Raw genomic sequence first — 15,954 nt, forward strand, 5'->3', positions numbered from 1 at the left:
TTGTGAGTCCTGTAGCCTAAGCATGAACTGGAAATGATAAGGACTATTGATATGAATGATATGAGTAGCTCTGGTTATAAATCAGGCTTGATTTCTATACAGTGCTGTGTTTAATACCCATAGACTGGAATGCCAGATCTGGCCTAAGTTTATACACATAGGTGGGAACCTGACAGATCGGTTTTATATGAAAAGCAACATACAGAAATAGAGAAGATATGGACTAACCTCCCAGAAGCTGCTGTCTGGGAAGCATTTTAGACAGACTTTTCCACCACTGGTAACTAGAAGTGAACCTGCCTGTCAGTACAAATTCAGTGCCTTTGTCAACCATGAAACGTCTACTGTTTTCAACATGGCAGAGGCAAAGAAATTGTTCTCCCTCATCTGCCTTGCCATAATGCAAAGCAGAGTAGTCATAAAAATTATTTTGGGAAATGCTTCACTAGCTGCTGTCCTATGATTTTTGTTCATACTTGGGCAACTACAAATTGGTTAAAACTTGGACATCACAGAATCTCTGTCCCATCCAGAAAAGAAAGAAAATTTTCAGCTGCAGCACGGGGCAACTTCTGAGAGTAGGAAAACTGCATACAGCATGATTTATATATGGTATGAGCTGCATACCTTTCAGTGTTTCACAGGTGCTGTAGGTTCTTCCCTGATTTTCAGTGAAGAGAGGATTAAAGGGCATTTATGAGAGCTCTGTTTGTTCCTTTATGTCACACAGTTGGATTGCTGGTGGGTAATGCACTCTGATTGCTTCTCTGGAATTTGAACGTAGTCCTGAGCTTTTATTTATCCATTCATTCCTGCTGTTAGATACTTCTCTGTTCTGTTTAGCAGCAATTTGTTCAACAAAAACAAAAATCCCCAAACCCTGATATTTCTGATTTTCAAATTTAGTATTATTTTTTTTCACTAAAACTTGTCCAGGCTTAGTAGTGTACTGTGAATAGCTTCTAGGAGACCTGTCTTAGTAAATGTCCCTATATAAACATGTCCTAAAATGATCTTATGGTTACCATGAGATCCTAACTTTTTCCTGAGGATTCACTTGTCATTGTGCATGAATAGAGGTACTTTTAACCTAGGTTTTGTTCTCATCTCTCCCTTAGGGAAGAAATAGCACTCTGTGTTGACAGAGTTATAACAAGCTGTTTAGTTAACAACAAAATACAGTCTGAGAGGGGTGTCTGGATTATCTCCCAGTGAGGCAGAGGGACATGCTTAGCATTGCCAAAAATCAAATTTTCTCATTGAGGTGCAAGTTTCTAAGTCCACTTAAAAGGCTTCAACTCAAACCTTGTAAGTATGGTACACTGACTATGGACCATAAGAAAACTCTGTTAGCTAAAAAACTTACCTTAATGCAGAATTAGCTTCTTACAGCTTGAAATGTCATCTCTACACATTTCTCTCCACTCTAACAGCCATCAGAGATGCATGGTTCAGCTTCAGGTCCTAACACAATTCCTTTGGCCTGCTAATGCCCAAGTGTGAGTTTGCAGCATGGCAGAACAGGGTGGGCTGGTTCAGGAAGAGTTATCCAAAGCCTAAGTAGGAAAATGTACTTTTTCAGACAGAGTCTGCTGTAGTAGCATAGCACACCTGATTGCAGAGGTGGTACCAATCCCAGAGGTAAATGGGAGGATCTCCCAGCATCCAGCAGGTCAGGTTGAATTGCATTTGGGTTGCATAGAGGCACTTTGATGAAATATAAGTGAGAACAGGAGAGACACAGGCTGGTGACTTCCAGGTGTCACACATGGAGCAGATCACCTGCCATTCCCTACTGCATGGTGTTTTTTCCAGTTTCTTTTTCATCCCAGTAACAACATGACATACCGCAGGCTCTTGGGTTACGTTAGGTGATGAGGGGCATAGCTCAGCATGTCTGAGCATGCCAAATATATTTTGGGCTCTAGAAAGAAGCACGCTACAAGATTTAGCCTGTATTTAGTCACTGGTCTGCTTTGCAGGATATTTTGCATTTCCGAAAACTTTCTTAGCATTGATGTGCCCTTTTTTTCTTTCTTTTTTATAAGCATTTAAAATCTCTTACCATTTTTAAGGTTAATAGTAGTAACACCTAGCCATTCAAAGGCGGCCTACATGTTAATTTTTTAACATGTGTTTATTCCTTTTTTCCTTTTGATTTCCATCTTGTTACAGACATGGCTTGGCTGCTGCTGTGCTGTTGCTTGTGCCAACACAGTGGACATGAAGTTGAGCCTCTCAAGTTTTGGAGGAAGCTCTATTTTGAGCCATCACCTTACATAAAATGACAGGAATGGTGACTTCTTAAGACATCCTTTTCTCCTGAGGCCATATATCCTATTTCACAGGGAGAGAGTTTATGTAGCTGCCTCTCTCAGCCCTTTGCCAAAAGCTTTTCTGACAGTCTCTTGGAGACTTCTTGGCCTTCATGAGGTGATTTAGGAGCACACATACACACACTTGAAGTCTTAATTTCTTTGGGACCATCTGGAGGAGTTCACCCCACCCTCTCCCAGGGAAGCTAATAAAGGCAACCTTGTGACTTAGTGGTTTATTTTGGAAACTGCAGGAACTCACTGTGGCTGGAGGAGCCAGATTTGGCAAACATTGCCCCATGAATTCTGTTGTGGTGGGGGAATGTCACAATTGCCCTGGCCTTTCTCTCAGTCCCAGGAATTGGGTCACCACAATAAATTGGTAGGTTGGTTGATAAGTGGAGAAAAGACAGATCTCTATTGGGAATAAGGGTGTGCTTTTATCTAGCTGGTCCAAAGAAATGGGTCTTGTATAATCACAGTCTGTGGATGCATGCATGGACCTCAGTCAGCTTTGCCCATTTTCAGGAGAAGAAACTGGGACACTAAGGCTAACTTGGCAAAGGTTCTGTGGAAGTGCATGCAGGATGAAGAACTTAATCATTAATCTCCAGGATCGAGGAAGGACCTTAGTCCTGTATTTCATCTCCCTAGCAAAAATCTGACACACATAATAGAATTTTTTTAACAAATTCTTTTAGTGGGGTTTTGTCTTCATTCACAGGCAAACAAGTGCTAGCTGTAATTGTTTCTTCCAAATATCATTAGCCTTTTCTGTTTCTGTCAAGTCCTTTTCCACTCAATGGGCTGAGTGCTCATGAATTATAAAAAAGCAACAAGTCTTCAAACAGAAAACATGCTTTGGTGTTTCATTTTCTCATGTTATCTCATAGTATAAAAATCCTTATAGAAATGTTTTTAGCTATTAAGACCTTCTGAAATGTTATTTTAGAGTGTAAGGCATTCAAGAATTGATGTCTGCTTTATGTCTGGAAAAGACTGGAGCAACAGCTGTTCAGCCAGTTTGGAGCCTATGGAAAAAAAAAAAGGGACACCTTTTTTGCTGAATATGTATATGTAGAGAAAGCATCAATCCTTGACATCAGTTTAAGAGTTTTCTAGGAAACCCTTATGGATAGATACTGTATTTTCCTCTTGGTTGTTCTCAAGGATCCAGCACCTCAGGAGTATGCAAAATCTCTTTTAATTTTTCAATTTTGCTATTATTTCAGGAGTTTGAGAGACCCTTCCTCCTTGCTACCGCAGGACCCAAATTGCATTTGGGTCATTGAAAGAAATTAAGCATGATCTTGAAACTGTGCATGTGGGAATATTGTATGAAGTTGAAGTGACTGTGGGGAAATAGTGAGCAGGAGGTGGGCTCGGGCTTTAATCTGTCATCCCCTGCTTTCTAGAAGAGCTTCTTAAAAGAGATGAAGTTGGCTGATGAATATTTGCTGCTAAATGTTCATTTAACCCCTTGCCACAGGACCACAGGACATCTTTGTGGTGGCCAGTAACAGAAGAGAATTAGCCCTTGGAGGAGGCTGGTGGTTTGGGAAAATTTGCTTCTAGCTTTTGACCATTTTCATGTAACTGTAGGCCTTTACTGCTCTTTTTAACAGACTTTTGGATGATGAAGATTTTATGTTTTAAACTCCCTTCCTCTGTGTCCATTTTTTGCTTTGAAAGAACTTACTCTTTTATTTGACTTAGAAAGATGTAATTCAAAAGACAGTCATAAAACTGAAACTGTCAAAATTCATACTCAAAGATATCTTTGACAATAGTTAGTAACTGTTAGTAATAGTTAATAACTGTTAGTAATTGGCAACTACCTCTAGGAAAAAGAGGATTCAATGTTTTTGTTGCACCTTTTTCACAGACTTCTCTAAACCAGTAGGGATACATGGAAATATTGAAATTATTGTGCTGTTTCAGTGACTGAAAAGCTGTAAGGAAGTTGTATTCTTACTGCATGGGATGTGAAAACAACAACAGATGAATATTAATTGCTCTTCAGAGTATTTTCAATGGTGTTTCCTAGGCAGACATACATATAAAGTAATTTTCCAAAGGAGCATATCCATGGCTGCAGCTGATAAAATGTTGAGAGCTCTGCTGAGATCAGTGGAGCTAGGTGTTATATATGAACTGGGAGTCAGGCTGTATGGTATGGTCTATGTACTCTGTATGTCTTATATTCACTGAGTGCAAAACACCAAGAGCAATCTTCCTGCTAGAAAGAGGGCTTATTGCTCTGCTTGGTAAATTCAACAGAAACAAAATTCTCAGACTTTGTAAATCCTTTTAAATTGCTCAAAAGATTTTATTGGTCAGTGATACTGCAAGAAAAATATTGCTTTGGAGGTGACCTAATTTGAATCTTTTCTGAATTGCTTTATGATTAGAGCAGTCACATGCTGAGGTAGGACCCCATTAGTGGGTTTAAATCATCTGTTTGCTTCTGAAAACGTGCACTGTTATGAGCTCTGCTGAGTATCCTTCCTTTTCTTTCTTAATTTTCTTTTATTTTGTTTGTTTGTTTGTTTGTTTTTCTGTTGCAGGACAGAACATCGCAGTCCTACCGGTTTGGAAGAAAAATATGGAATGTGTTTCACTGCTGACCGAAGGCAGCCAAATGAACAGTATTTATAGTAGTTCGAAAATCAGCAGTTAGCAGTTTCTTCACATTCTAACACTACCCAGCACTTTCCAGAGAGAACTCATTGTTTACAAGAAATCTGCTTTCCAAATCCGTTGTGGTGCCCTCCAGCCTTGACTATTAACTATTTGCAAAGGGGAAGCTAATCTACAGTTTGGGGAAAGATGGCAATGGATGAGTACCTGTGGATGGTCATTGTGGGTTTTATCATTGCTTTTATTTTAGCTTTTTCGGTTGGTGCGAATGATGTTGCAAATTCTTTCGGAACGGCTGTGGGCTCTGGTGTTGTTACTTTACGCCAAGCTTGCATTTTGGCTTCAGTTTTTGAAACCACTGGCTCAGTATTACTGGGAGCAAAAGTAGGAGAAACAATTCGGAAAGGTATCATTGATGTCAACCTGTATAACAACACTGTCTCACTGCTGATGGCAGGAGAAGTGAGTGCAATGGTTGGTAAGTAATACTTTCCTATTCCAAGTAATGTTTATTCTGTATTTGTCACTCTGTTAATTGTGAGCATTGTTAATTAACTCTTCCCATCTTCTGGATCTGCACATCTGTTTTTGTTTGAATGCAGGGGCTTGTATTCCTTTTCAAGTCTCCTGTGTATTTTTAAATGCTTCTAATAATTTACATTTTTCAATGGTTCAGCCATTTAAATAATAGATGAAAAGAAATGTTTAACACCATGTATCCTATATACATATGAGATACTGAAAAAAATTATTTTTGGAGATTTTTGTGTTGGTAAATGGAAAATATAAAAGCCTAGCATTTGTGTCTGTACAGAAGATCCTACAGAATCAGCAGTTTGAAATATGTGGGTACGAGAAGGAATCTTTTTAAAAAAAGTTACAGAAAATCCAAACACATTTGTGTAAACTGGTTGCCTGGCTGAATGATTGCAATTAGTCCTACACTTACCCTTGCCCACAGCAAAACTAAGGGAGCAGTAAAGATAATCATACATTTAAGGTATTTTTAGGTTTTCTGACCCAAATGACAGCAGGTCAGCGTCCCTTAGAGTCTGCCCCCTTGCTTGTGTTTGTAGTTAACTAAATCTCTGTTCAGAACAAACAGCATATTCTGAGGTAAGTAAAATTAAGCCGCGGTATTTACTCTTCATGTGCAAGAGGCTTTGTGAGCTTTTACAGAGCTCCCTCAAGGAGCAAACCTGCTTTTAAAGGGCAGGAGGCAGCAGGAAGGAAATCCTTTATCTGTGGGAGAGTCAGCCCCAGCACGGGGTCAGCCCTCCCACCTCAGTCTGGCAGGTTGGTGATATATGCCATGACAGAGTGTGTGATTTGCACAAGTATCGCAGCATCCTCTGCTTGAGAAGGATGTTCCACTTACAGATTTTCTTCCTTAAATCTACTTAAACCTGACCTAAATATTATTTCCAGCTATCCCTTCTAACCTCCTCACAATTTTTATGCAAGACCCGCACAGGAGATAGGTGAGTCTGTGCAGAGATTTACTATATATGATTATTTTCCTGTTTCCATTGGGAAAAAGGAAAATTGAGTGCCTTAAAAAAAGTAAATTATTTTTATGGATCAAAATGGACACTGAGTGACAGTTTCTGGAGTTGTCAGAGATGGCTTTGTGTGCTTAGGAGTATGGAGGTAGCTCCCTTGGTTCTTTGGCTCCTTCTGAGCCTCCTGGAGATTGACCGCCTTTCCTTGCCCAGGAGGCAAGGGGGGGTTTGGTTATCAATAAATCACTGAACAGCAGCCACTTCCACAGATGGTCCCACCTTAAAACCACCTCAAGTGCTCTTGCCCTTCTCCCTCTCCTCCCACCAGTTCCTCTATCCTGATACCTTGCAGAGTCAGCTGTAGATGTCTGGTCCTTCCCTCAAGGTGTAGGGTGGCTTTTTAACACCATTCCACTTGCATCTTTGACCCTTGTGCTTGCTGAGATGGCTCTGTCTTTTCTCATGGGTGTTAGCCCGGGAGCATTGCACACCATCTGAAACGTAAGTGACCTGTGTGTTCTTGATTCCCATTGAAGAAGGGTCTGTTTACTTTTCTGTATCTATTTCTGGTATCCTGATCCTGGCAGGGCAACGTTTGAAGTCTCAGATACCCCCTGTAGAGGCAGCTGACCAGAAGCTCAAAGAAAACAACTTATTTGCATGTGTATTTACTTAAGCCTGTGTGAACTTCATGATCAGTTGCATTCTCTTCCTCCAGGATGGGTCATTAAGAAGAAATTCCACATTATAAGTTTTAGAATTAATCGCAAGTTAAAAAATGCAGATTTCAATTTTTTCCCCTCAAATCTATTTCCAGCTTTACTCTGGATGTATGATATTTTTTCTGTGTTTTCTCTGAGCCTTCTTGGATGTTTTGTTTTCCTCTTTCTGTTTTTGCTCTGCATTTTCCCCCACCCTCTACTCTCATGCCTCATGATCATGTTTTTGCAAATGGATTCAGCTTCTGAATTTCAATGAGGCTTAAATGAATCAACAGTCTGGGAGAGACCTCTGTATCCTCTTTCCAGATGTTGGTAGAAGATCCTTTGATGCTTGCAGCAAACAGCAGATGTAATTTTCAGGTCAACCTTCTCTCTTATAAGAGGAAGTAATAGGATTAAAATTTTAAAATGTAGCATTTTGTACTAATTTGTAGCATGTTAAAATGTTGTTTATTATGAAAAGTTAAGGACTGTTGCTCCTGGGGATAAATTGTAGTACTTGCCCAGCATTAACTAATTGTAGGTTATTGTCAGGACTTGCCTGTATGTTGTTCTAGAGGTTCTGGTACAAGCTGAAGTCAGCAGCTGGTGCGACTGAGGAGATGCCAATAGCAGAGAGGACATCCCAGCCAGGATTAGCAGAGCCAAGTACTTATCTAGTCCTGCAGGTGACATGGCATTTGATGCGGGCTCACAGCTGGCATGGAGCAGTGGAGCCTCAGGAGAATGGATGCCCACAGCAGCAGGGGAGCATGAAACACACCCTGGCCAAATGCTGGTGCAGGCAACTCCTGGTCAGGGCAGTCTGCAGCCAGCCCTCTGTCTTTAGGGGATATTAACTGAGAGTAAAAAGGTGGACCACAGTGTCAGCAGGCACAAAGGGTCTGAATTTGGGATTCCGTGACCAGTCTAGTGAACCTCCTGCTTCCTAAGTTAGTTTTACAAAGGTAAAAATTGAGAGCATAAATATTATGTTAAAGAAGAGTTAAATCTTTGATGTAGGTAGGTAAAGCGCTGCCAGTCCCAGAGTAAAGTCCTGCTCTGGCTTCCTTTGTATTTTCTTCTGTTCCTTAACATATTTCCTTAAACTTCTGTGGATTATGCATTGTCCTTCTCAGACTATCCATTGATCCTCACCTTTTTCTTTCTCTCCCATTTGTTTTCTGTTGAGCAATCTGGTCTAGTGGAAGGTGTCCCTGCCCATGGCATGGGGTTTGGAATTAGATGATGTTTTATGGTCCCTTCCAACACAATCTACTCTGTGATTCTATGAAGTTAAATAGACAGGAAATGGTTCCATACTCCCTCTCTTTCTCCTGACAAAAAATCCCTGGTCCTCACTAGAAATTTGCAGTGCAGCTGTGGCTTGGTTGCATTTCCCTTGTGGTTTTTATACTGACTATTTTGTAATTATGTATCTATGGGTAGCTTATCTTTTTATTTGGCTTCTTTCAGATGTTACCTTCTGATTTGTTCTTCTCACTTCCATTTGCTGGTCTCTAACTTCATGCCAAAAGTTTCACAGTATTTTTATTTTTATTTTTATTTTTATTTTTATTTTTATTTTTATTTTTATTTTTATTTTTATTTTTATTTTTATTTTTATTTTTATTTTTATTTTTATTTTTATTTATCCAGGGGAAAAGAAGCCAAAAAATTAAGGAGCAGTTGTTCCTTGATTGATCTAGAATTTCCACTAGCAAGAGAAGTAACAGTTGTTTTGGGATAGTACTCCATGAGAGATCAGTTTTACAAACTGGTTGACATCCAAATGTAGCCACATATGATACCAGCAAATCACTGTTTTCAGATGGCTCTGTTTCAAGACCTTCAAACCATCTTCTCATGTTGGAATTGAGGATGGAGGTTGAAACTTTGGGTAATCTGCCAGCATGTGTTCAGTGACCTTGCTTTATTAACTGTATCTGCTGCAGATCTTTTAAGAGAGGTGGCATGAGCCAGAAAATTCTGGATCTCTTATGGCAGTCTGACTGCTGCCATTGGTGATTCAATACATGAAGATTTAGTCTTAAGGCCATGAAGTATTAAAATGAAGGAGAGACCTTTGTAAGAATTCTCTAATATTAGGGGAGGTCCACGGAAAGCTTGTGTCACTCCAAAAAGCATTTTGGGGTCCTGAGGTTAGTGCCATTGCAAGAGGAGCAGGGATCATGTGCTTTTGCAAAGTGAAAAGGAGTCAGAGCATGGAGCTGCATGCTCGAGAGCTTGGTGGCCAACTGTGTCTGATCTAACTCCTGAAAGAGGTGCTTGGGATACCTTTTTCCCCTGCACTCTTGGCCAGCATCCTTCCCAGATGCCTTGCTGGAGCACCAGATGTTGCATTTACTTTACAGACCATTAACCACTGTCCCTTAGTTAGTTAGGGGAACTTATTTCCTTATGCCAGGGGTATCTTTGGCTTCTCCATGACTAATGTAAGCTTTTTCAGTAGTCTTGAGTTTTTGCAGTGCAACAACGAGCTGCAGATGAAGGCAGTGAGAGAGTCGTTGTTCTTTCCTCAGTCCATTTTTCCTATAGAGGGCTGGATGGCTGTGTATCACTGAGATGAAGCATAAAATCTCTGTGTCCCACAACTGGAACCTTTCTCTGGTAGTATCCAAGTTTAGGAGCATGGGTAGTTCACTAGTGAAATGGTGAATACCTCCTCACACTGATCACCTGGAAGCTTCCAGGGTCAGCTCTCAAGAATGAGGATTTCTAAGCTTGATATACACTGGGAGCAGTTTGTGTCATCAGGCTGTAAATACTGAAAGCAGAACTGTCATGAGTTGTAGAGAGCTGTTAGTCATTAACAGTCATAAGTGAGATGTAGCATTCAAAGCTGCTATTAAACTGTCTTAGTATCTGCTTTTAGAGACAGAACAGGAACAAAACTCTCTTTAGAAGATTTCTCTTATTCATGAGGAGTGTAGGCAGCACTTGTAAAAGAATGTGGGCACATGGCAAAGAATTTTCTGTGTTACATTATTATTGTTGTTGTTGTTTATACCATATGGTTCATTTGTTTCTAGGTTCTGCTGTTTGGCAGCTAATTGCATCGTTCTTGAAACTCCCAATATCAGGGACCCATTGCATTGTAGGTGCTACGATTGGATTTTCTCTGGTGGCAATTGGTACACAGGGTGTCCAGTGGATGCAGCTTGTCAAGATTGGTAAGTGCTCCTTTTATGTGTAAAAGTCTCCTTTTATATGTGAAGGTATGTGAAATAGTGTGTGTTGCCTATGAAAAACATTCCCAGAAATCTGCTTTGTGCAGATAGCACTCCCTCATTATTTTCCACCCCAGTTGTGTCATTCAGAAAAGGCAGTGGTGCCATGTTCATTGAGGGCTGCAGTGTGTCTCCAGTGGAGAAAGGGGTAAGACAAAAGTTGTACTTCCCCAGTGGTAAGCTGGAGACACATTGTCCCTCAGGAAACATGCTTCAAGGTGACATTCCTCCTCTTCTGATTTTTTTGTGGCAGCTCATACTACCCTGTTCTTGCCCTCAACAATGTGAATGCTATCATGTGAATGCCCACAGTCATGTTTCTCCACCCACCACCTTCAGGGCATACAGCACATTTAACTCAGAGCCTCCCATTGCCAAAATCAGTGGCACATCCAAGCAGGGATGTGATGGAGTGTTTTGTTATTGTTTTGGAAGCCTTTGGAACTCAAGGAGCAGCCTAAAGTCTCTATTAAAAGGATTTTGCGCTGAAGGCAAGGTAGTATATTAGAACTTTAGCAATGCATGTATTTTTTTTTAATTCTGTCAACAGTGAAAGAATTTTCAGTGGCAGCAGAATCAATCTGTTATCCATGCTGCAAGCAATAAATCACTGTGAATGAGATTTCCAGAGTGCTGCCCTAATCCAGTTTTATTGAAATCAGTGGGAGCTTTGCCACCTACTTCAGTGTAATCAGTCCTGGACACTTGGAATGCTGGCCTGCAAAATATGTACACACATCATACATTATAGTTGATACTTCTCTGGTATTCTGGAACTTGAGGCTGTTAACCTGGGAGCAGCATAGCATCCTGCTAGATGCAGTTCCTTTCCACTTGCCTGCAACATTTGTGGTCATGGTGATTAGGAAATTGCTGTGCTTTCTTGGTCTACTCTGATTCAAACTACAAGAAAGTTTCCTGATGAGTTTGACTGCTAAACTTGCAAAATTAGCAGGAAATGCTTTGGCTGTTGTTTCTAATGGTGCTTAGCATTACTTTGACTTTCATGAGTGTAGGTGGACATTGAGTTGCACCAGTTGTAAATAAACATGTAGAACATTAATTCCAGTTGTACAAGAATGGTTTTAAATTTATTGCTCAATAACAATGTACTTAACTATTATGCAAGAATACTGTTTATTTCAGATTTCATTCTTTCTTCAACACAGTTGCCTCTTGGTTTATTTCCCCACTGTTATCTGGCTTGATGTCTGGAATCCTCTTTGTGCTGATCAGATTCTTCATTTTAAACAAGGTAAAGAAATCTCACTATTATAATGAGTGCTTAGTATGAAGGCTGTGTTTTAGCCTCCAATTTGAGTGTTGACATTTCCAGAGTTGAGAGTTTGTGACTTATTTCTGGACAGGAGACTAGTAATTTTTAATAGCCATTTGAGTTATACTTGCTCTTAGCAGTTCTGAAAGCTCACAGTAAGTAATTTGACAAGTGTTTGAATCTTAGAAGGTGCTATGTGATAATTAATATTGTATATTCTGTTTGGTCAGAGGGATGGTACATTGAGGCTGCTTCTATATTGGTACAAGCTTGATGGCATCAGCTTAGCCTCACAATAGCTGTTCTGACTGTAATTTAAACAGAACAGTCCTCCCTTGGAGATACTCTAATAGGTGTTTTAAAGCTGTGAAATTTTAAGCCTTGGTTTTCCAGCACGTCAGACATTAGAAGATGGGCATCTCCCTATATCTCAAGAAGCCTGAATCAATGGGTTTTAGTGACCTGAGGTAACATCAGTCCATGTATCTCCAGTGAAAAAGATGACTTGTCTGCCACCCAGCATGAACTGGAAACCTGAACACTTTTATCTGCCTTTTCCATTTCTCTCACACCATTCAACTTGCTAAAATGGGGAAGTGCAGTGCATGACAGTGACCTAAAATAAGGGACACTATATTAGCAGTTATATAGGGAACTTAAATAGATGAGGGATTAATTCTTTTGCTATAAATAGCACCACCTGTAACCTCAGCTTCATCATTCTTTCTTTCTGCTCTAAATAAATGTCAGTGATAAAAACAGATGATAGATTTGATCAGATTCAGCTTTGAATAAAAAATAACTCAAGTTGCATAAAACATAAGGGGTTCCACAATTGTATTTACATCCTAGCAACTTAAGAAATTAGCCATCAAAATCATGTGAACTTTGGTATTAAAGCCACATATTTAAGCATTCAAGAAGCAGAAAAAGTTCAAATTCAGGAAATTGCCTCCCAGCTGCTGTCTGTGCCATTCACAAAGCAGTAAGATCTGTAGAGCTTCTGACCTAAGCAGGTAGTGACTTGTGTGCATGCATAAAAAAAGAACAGCTTTCTTGCTTGTGAGTCTGTGGCCTGTATAGGGCTCCATGCCCTTGTTGGGGGTGTCTGTGAATAGCAGCTGGCCCTGCAAATACAGCCTATCTGCATCACACTTGGGCACAGGGTGGCCACAGCCTTTTCTCAGCTCCCTTTTATAGCTCGTGGCAGCAAGAAATAAAACCACATTAGCCAGCCCTCAGCTTTGCCAGGCTGTTTCCAAACACGTGGAGCCCCTTGAAAGACCAAAGCAGTCCCTCCCAAAGGCTTTGTCCATGGCTCCCATGGTGCGTTTCCGCTGCACCGTCAGCTGAGCCTTTCCTTGTGAGTGCTGAGAGCACGAGAATGCAGTCGGCAGCAGACACTAAACATTGCTGTGTTAAACACTGCCTGCTCACTTAATGTGTATTACCTGTTTAATACAGCCAGACACTTGGGATTTCAGAGATTTCTGTTAGCTGGTAGGAAGTGCCAGGCTGTCTTGGTCAAAACAGAGAGCTTAGGGGTATGGTTTTGAGATGATGCATTGCACTGCTGCTTGTAGCACTGATCCAAACATCAAAACCCTCTCCTGCTTGGCACCCTTCATTCGTGTTAAAGGAAAGGGGCTCCTCATCTTGGACACAAAATAAATAAGAATACACTTATAGAAAGAAACCTGCCCTCAGGTCACTCAGCAGGTCTGCAGCTGACTGGAAAGTATAGCAAATGTCCCCGGTTCCCATTAACAGTGTCAAGCTTCCCCAGAGTGCTGGTACTTGCCAGGACCAGCATTGTGGATTTGGGTGTAGCAAAACACTTCAACATGTAAAAGCTCCACCTGCCTGGCACGGACTCCGGAGCACGAGTTCTCTGCATGGAGGTTCATGCTGAGGTGAATCTGGTGTGAAATCCAACTAATATTTCCTTTTCTCCATGGTTTCTGTGCAGGAAGACCCTGTGCCCAATGGCCTCCGCGCACTCCCCGTGTTTTATGCTGCTACAATAGCTATTAATGTGTTTTCCATCATGTACACTGGGGCACCAGGTGAGTGAGCCGGGGAAGCACTGGCGGGAGGCTTCCCACAGCGTGTAAGGATGCTCTACCAACATCACCAGACACCACAGGGTTATCTCCTGCATTACAAGTTAACGAGGGCAAGAGTAAATCATTCACCTCCCCACATGCTTCTATTTGTGTGTGTGTGTTTTTGTGACACCCTCCTGATCATTCTGGGTAGTGGGGAAGAGCACAGCTACAAAAAAATCCCTCTTTAGAAGAAGGGAAGTTACTGAGATGCAGCTTTGGCATCATAAATCTGGGCACATGTTGAGCTCTCAAAAGTATTCTAGATTTGTGCATCAAGGAGTGAAGGTTCGGAGCAGGGTGGGAGAGCAGGTGCTGTCTGCACTCAGTTTAATGCTGTCACTCCACTGATATCAGCAGAGTCACTGTTCTGGCATATCTGGCTCCAAGACAGTTATTTAAATTTACTTCTTTATTTCCCTTTAATGGTAAGAATCCCCAAGCATGTTTCTTCATTGAATGAATCTTCTTTCTTTGGTGTTGTGTTTTGATTGCAACTCAGTAGAAGGAAATGAAGTTGAAGGACTTCTTTTATATTTTTGTATATTTGTGTATTTTATGTGCACTTACATGTTTGTGTTTATTCATATATATATTTATATCTGAATTTTTATTTTTGTATTAGTTGAATTTTTATATTCTTGTATTTATATTTGTATATATTTATATTCTCACATTTTATGTTTATGTATTTGCATTTATGTTTTTATGGTTTACTGAAGTGGTGTAAATTTAAGCACACACTTCTAGCAAAAGGGTTCAGAACAAAGATGTTCAGTGATCTTAACTACTTTTTTGAAGATTCTGGTCATTAAATGTTATCTTTAGGTTAAATTATTGTCCAAAAAACTATGAATGAAGATAAGAGTCATGAACATGGTCCTGAATTAAGAAAGCAGGCTTAGAAATTGACCTTTTTGAATGGAAATATTTCTCTAAAATCCAACACACTAGATGTACTAAATAAATGCAGTTGCTAGACCCTACTCCATAGTATAGCAGTACTGGAATTAGTAAAAAAACTTGAGACATTTCTAATTTGGAGGTAACATTACTATTCCTCTTAAGTCTAATTGGCTATGTATGCAAGATGTTTAACAGTAAACCAGCTGTATAACTCACATTTCCTCATTAGCTGTACTGCAGAAGTAGGTCAGGCACTCTGCAGTGACTCATTAAGCAAAGTAAATGAAATAAGGATCTTAATGTTCCCTCTGTTTCAGCTTAACAGTCTCTAAAGTGTGTGAATAGAAAGGTGGGACTCCGTTTTTGATACTGGGGAAATGCATATTTACTGTCCAAGGCCTCCGTTCTGGCAACATTTATTCACGAGGATGAATTAATCATGTAGGTTTCAAGATAGGCAATGTATATATGGGTTTGAAAGATTGGATTCCAAGCTCTTTCTTCGTTGAAAGTCAGATTGTTACACTGAATAAGTGCAAGGATGTCTGTTGGGGGAATAATTACAGAAACATGAATTGTTGATGTCGCTGTGCATCGCAGAATGAAGCCTCAGCTTTGGAGTGCTGCATTAAGCTTATATCATAAGCTAATAAGGGCTTAGAGCAAGCTAAGCTCAGGTTTTATGGACAAGAGCAAAGAAAGGTCAGGTAAACACTTAACCATAATGAGCAACATGGTTTAATGTGCATTTATCACTGCAAACTTGTTTTAGCAGCCCTGATGTGGGGGTTTTACCCTTGTCTCTTTTGGAAATCACATCCCAGTGGGGCAACAGGAAACTGGAAGACTAAACCTGCAAATGTTTCCATGTCAACTATACCTTTAAATAGTGCAGTAACTTGTAATATGTTAAAAGTCATCAGCGCCTTCATGTTGTTTTTGAATACATTGTGAACACTGGCTTTTCTGCAACAGACTGTTCTTCCACTGCCTGGGGTAATTAAGTAATATTAATTTATGGCTTACTTTGGTTTTCTTTGTCTTTGCAGTACTGGGACTGATACTGCCAGTGTGGGCCATTGCTCTAATATCAGTTGGTGTATCCTTAGTATTTGCTGTCTTAGTCTGGATTTTTGTGTGTCCCTGGATGAAGAGAAAAATAGAAAGTAAGTAGTTATTTTATGAAATGTGAGTGGTATAAAATCACAGAATATTACATTTCAGAGGTGGAAGTGTCCGTGAGGGTCACCTAGTCCAG

General features: G+C 40.2%; 1 protein-coding gene across 1 annotated transcript in view; it reads left to right on the plus strand.

The window, feature by feature from the left end:
* Positions 1 to 4,702: 4,702 nt before the first annotated feature.
* The window catches only part of SLC20A2 (solute carrier family 20 member 2), a 32,906-nt gene continuing 21,654 nt past the window's right edge, over positions 4,703 to 15,954 (plus strand). Inside the window, exons 1-5 of the mRNA XM_062492963.1 lie at positions 4,703 to 5,433; positions 10,212 to 10,352; positions 11,579 to 11,664; positions 13,655 to 13,751; positions 15,746 to 15,862. Coding sequence (XP_062348947.1) covers positions 5,145 to 5,433; positions 10,212 to 10,352; positions 11,579 to 11,664; positions 13,655 to 13,751; positions 15,746 to 15,862 — 730 coding nt within the window. The 5' untranslated portion in view covers positions 4,703 to 5,144. The remainder of the gene's footprint in view (positions 5,434 to 10,211; positions 10,353 to 11,578; positions 11,665 to 13,654; positions 13,752 to 15,745; positions 15,863 to 15,954) is intronic.

This window comes from Cinclus cinclus, chromosome 5 (assembly GCF_963662255.1).
Source record: "Cinclus cinclus chromosome 5, bCinCin1.1, whole genome shotgun sequence".
Taxonomy (NCBI): domain Eukaryota; kingdom Metazoa; phylum Chordata; class Aves; order Passeriformes; family Cinclidae; genus Cinclus; species Cinclus cinclus.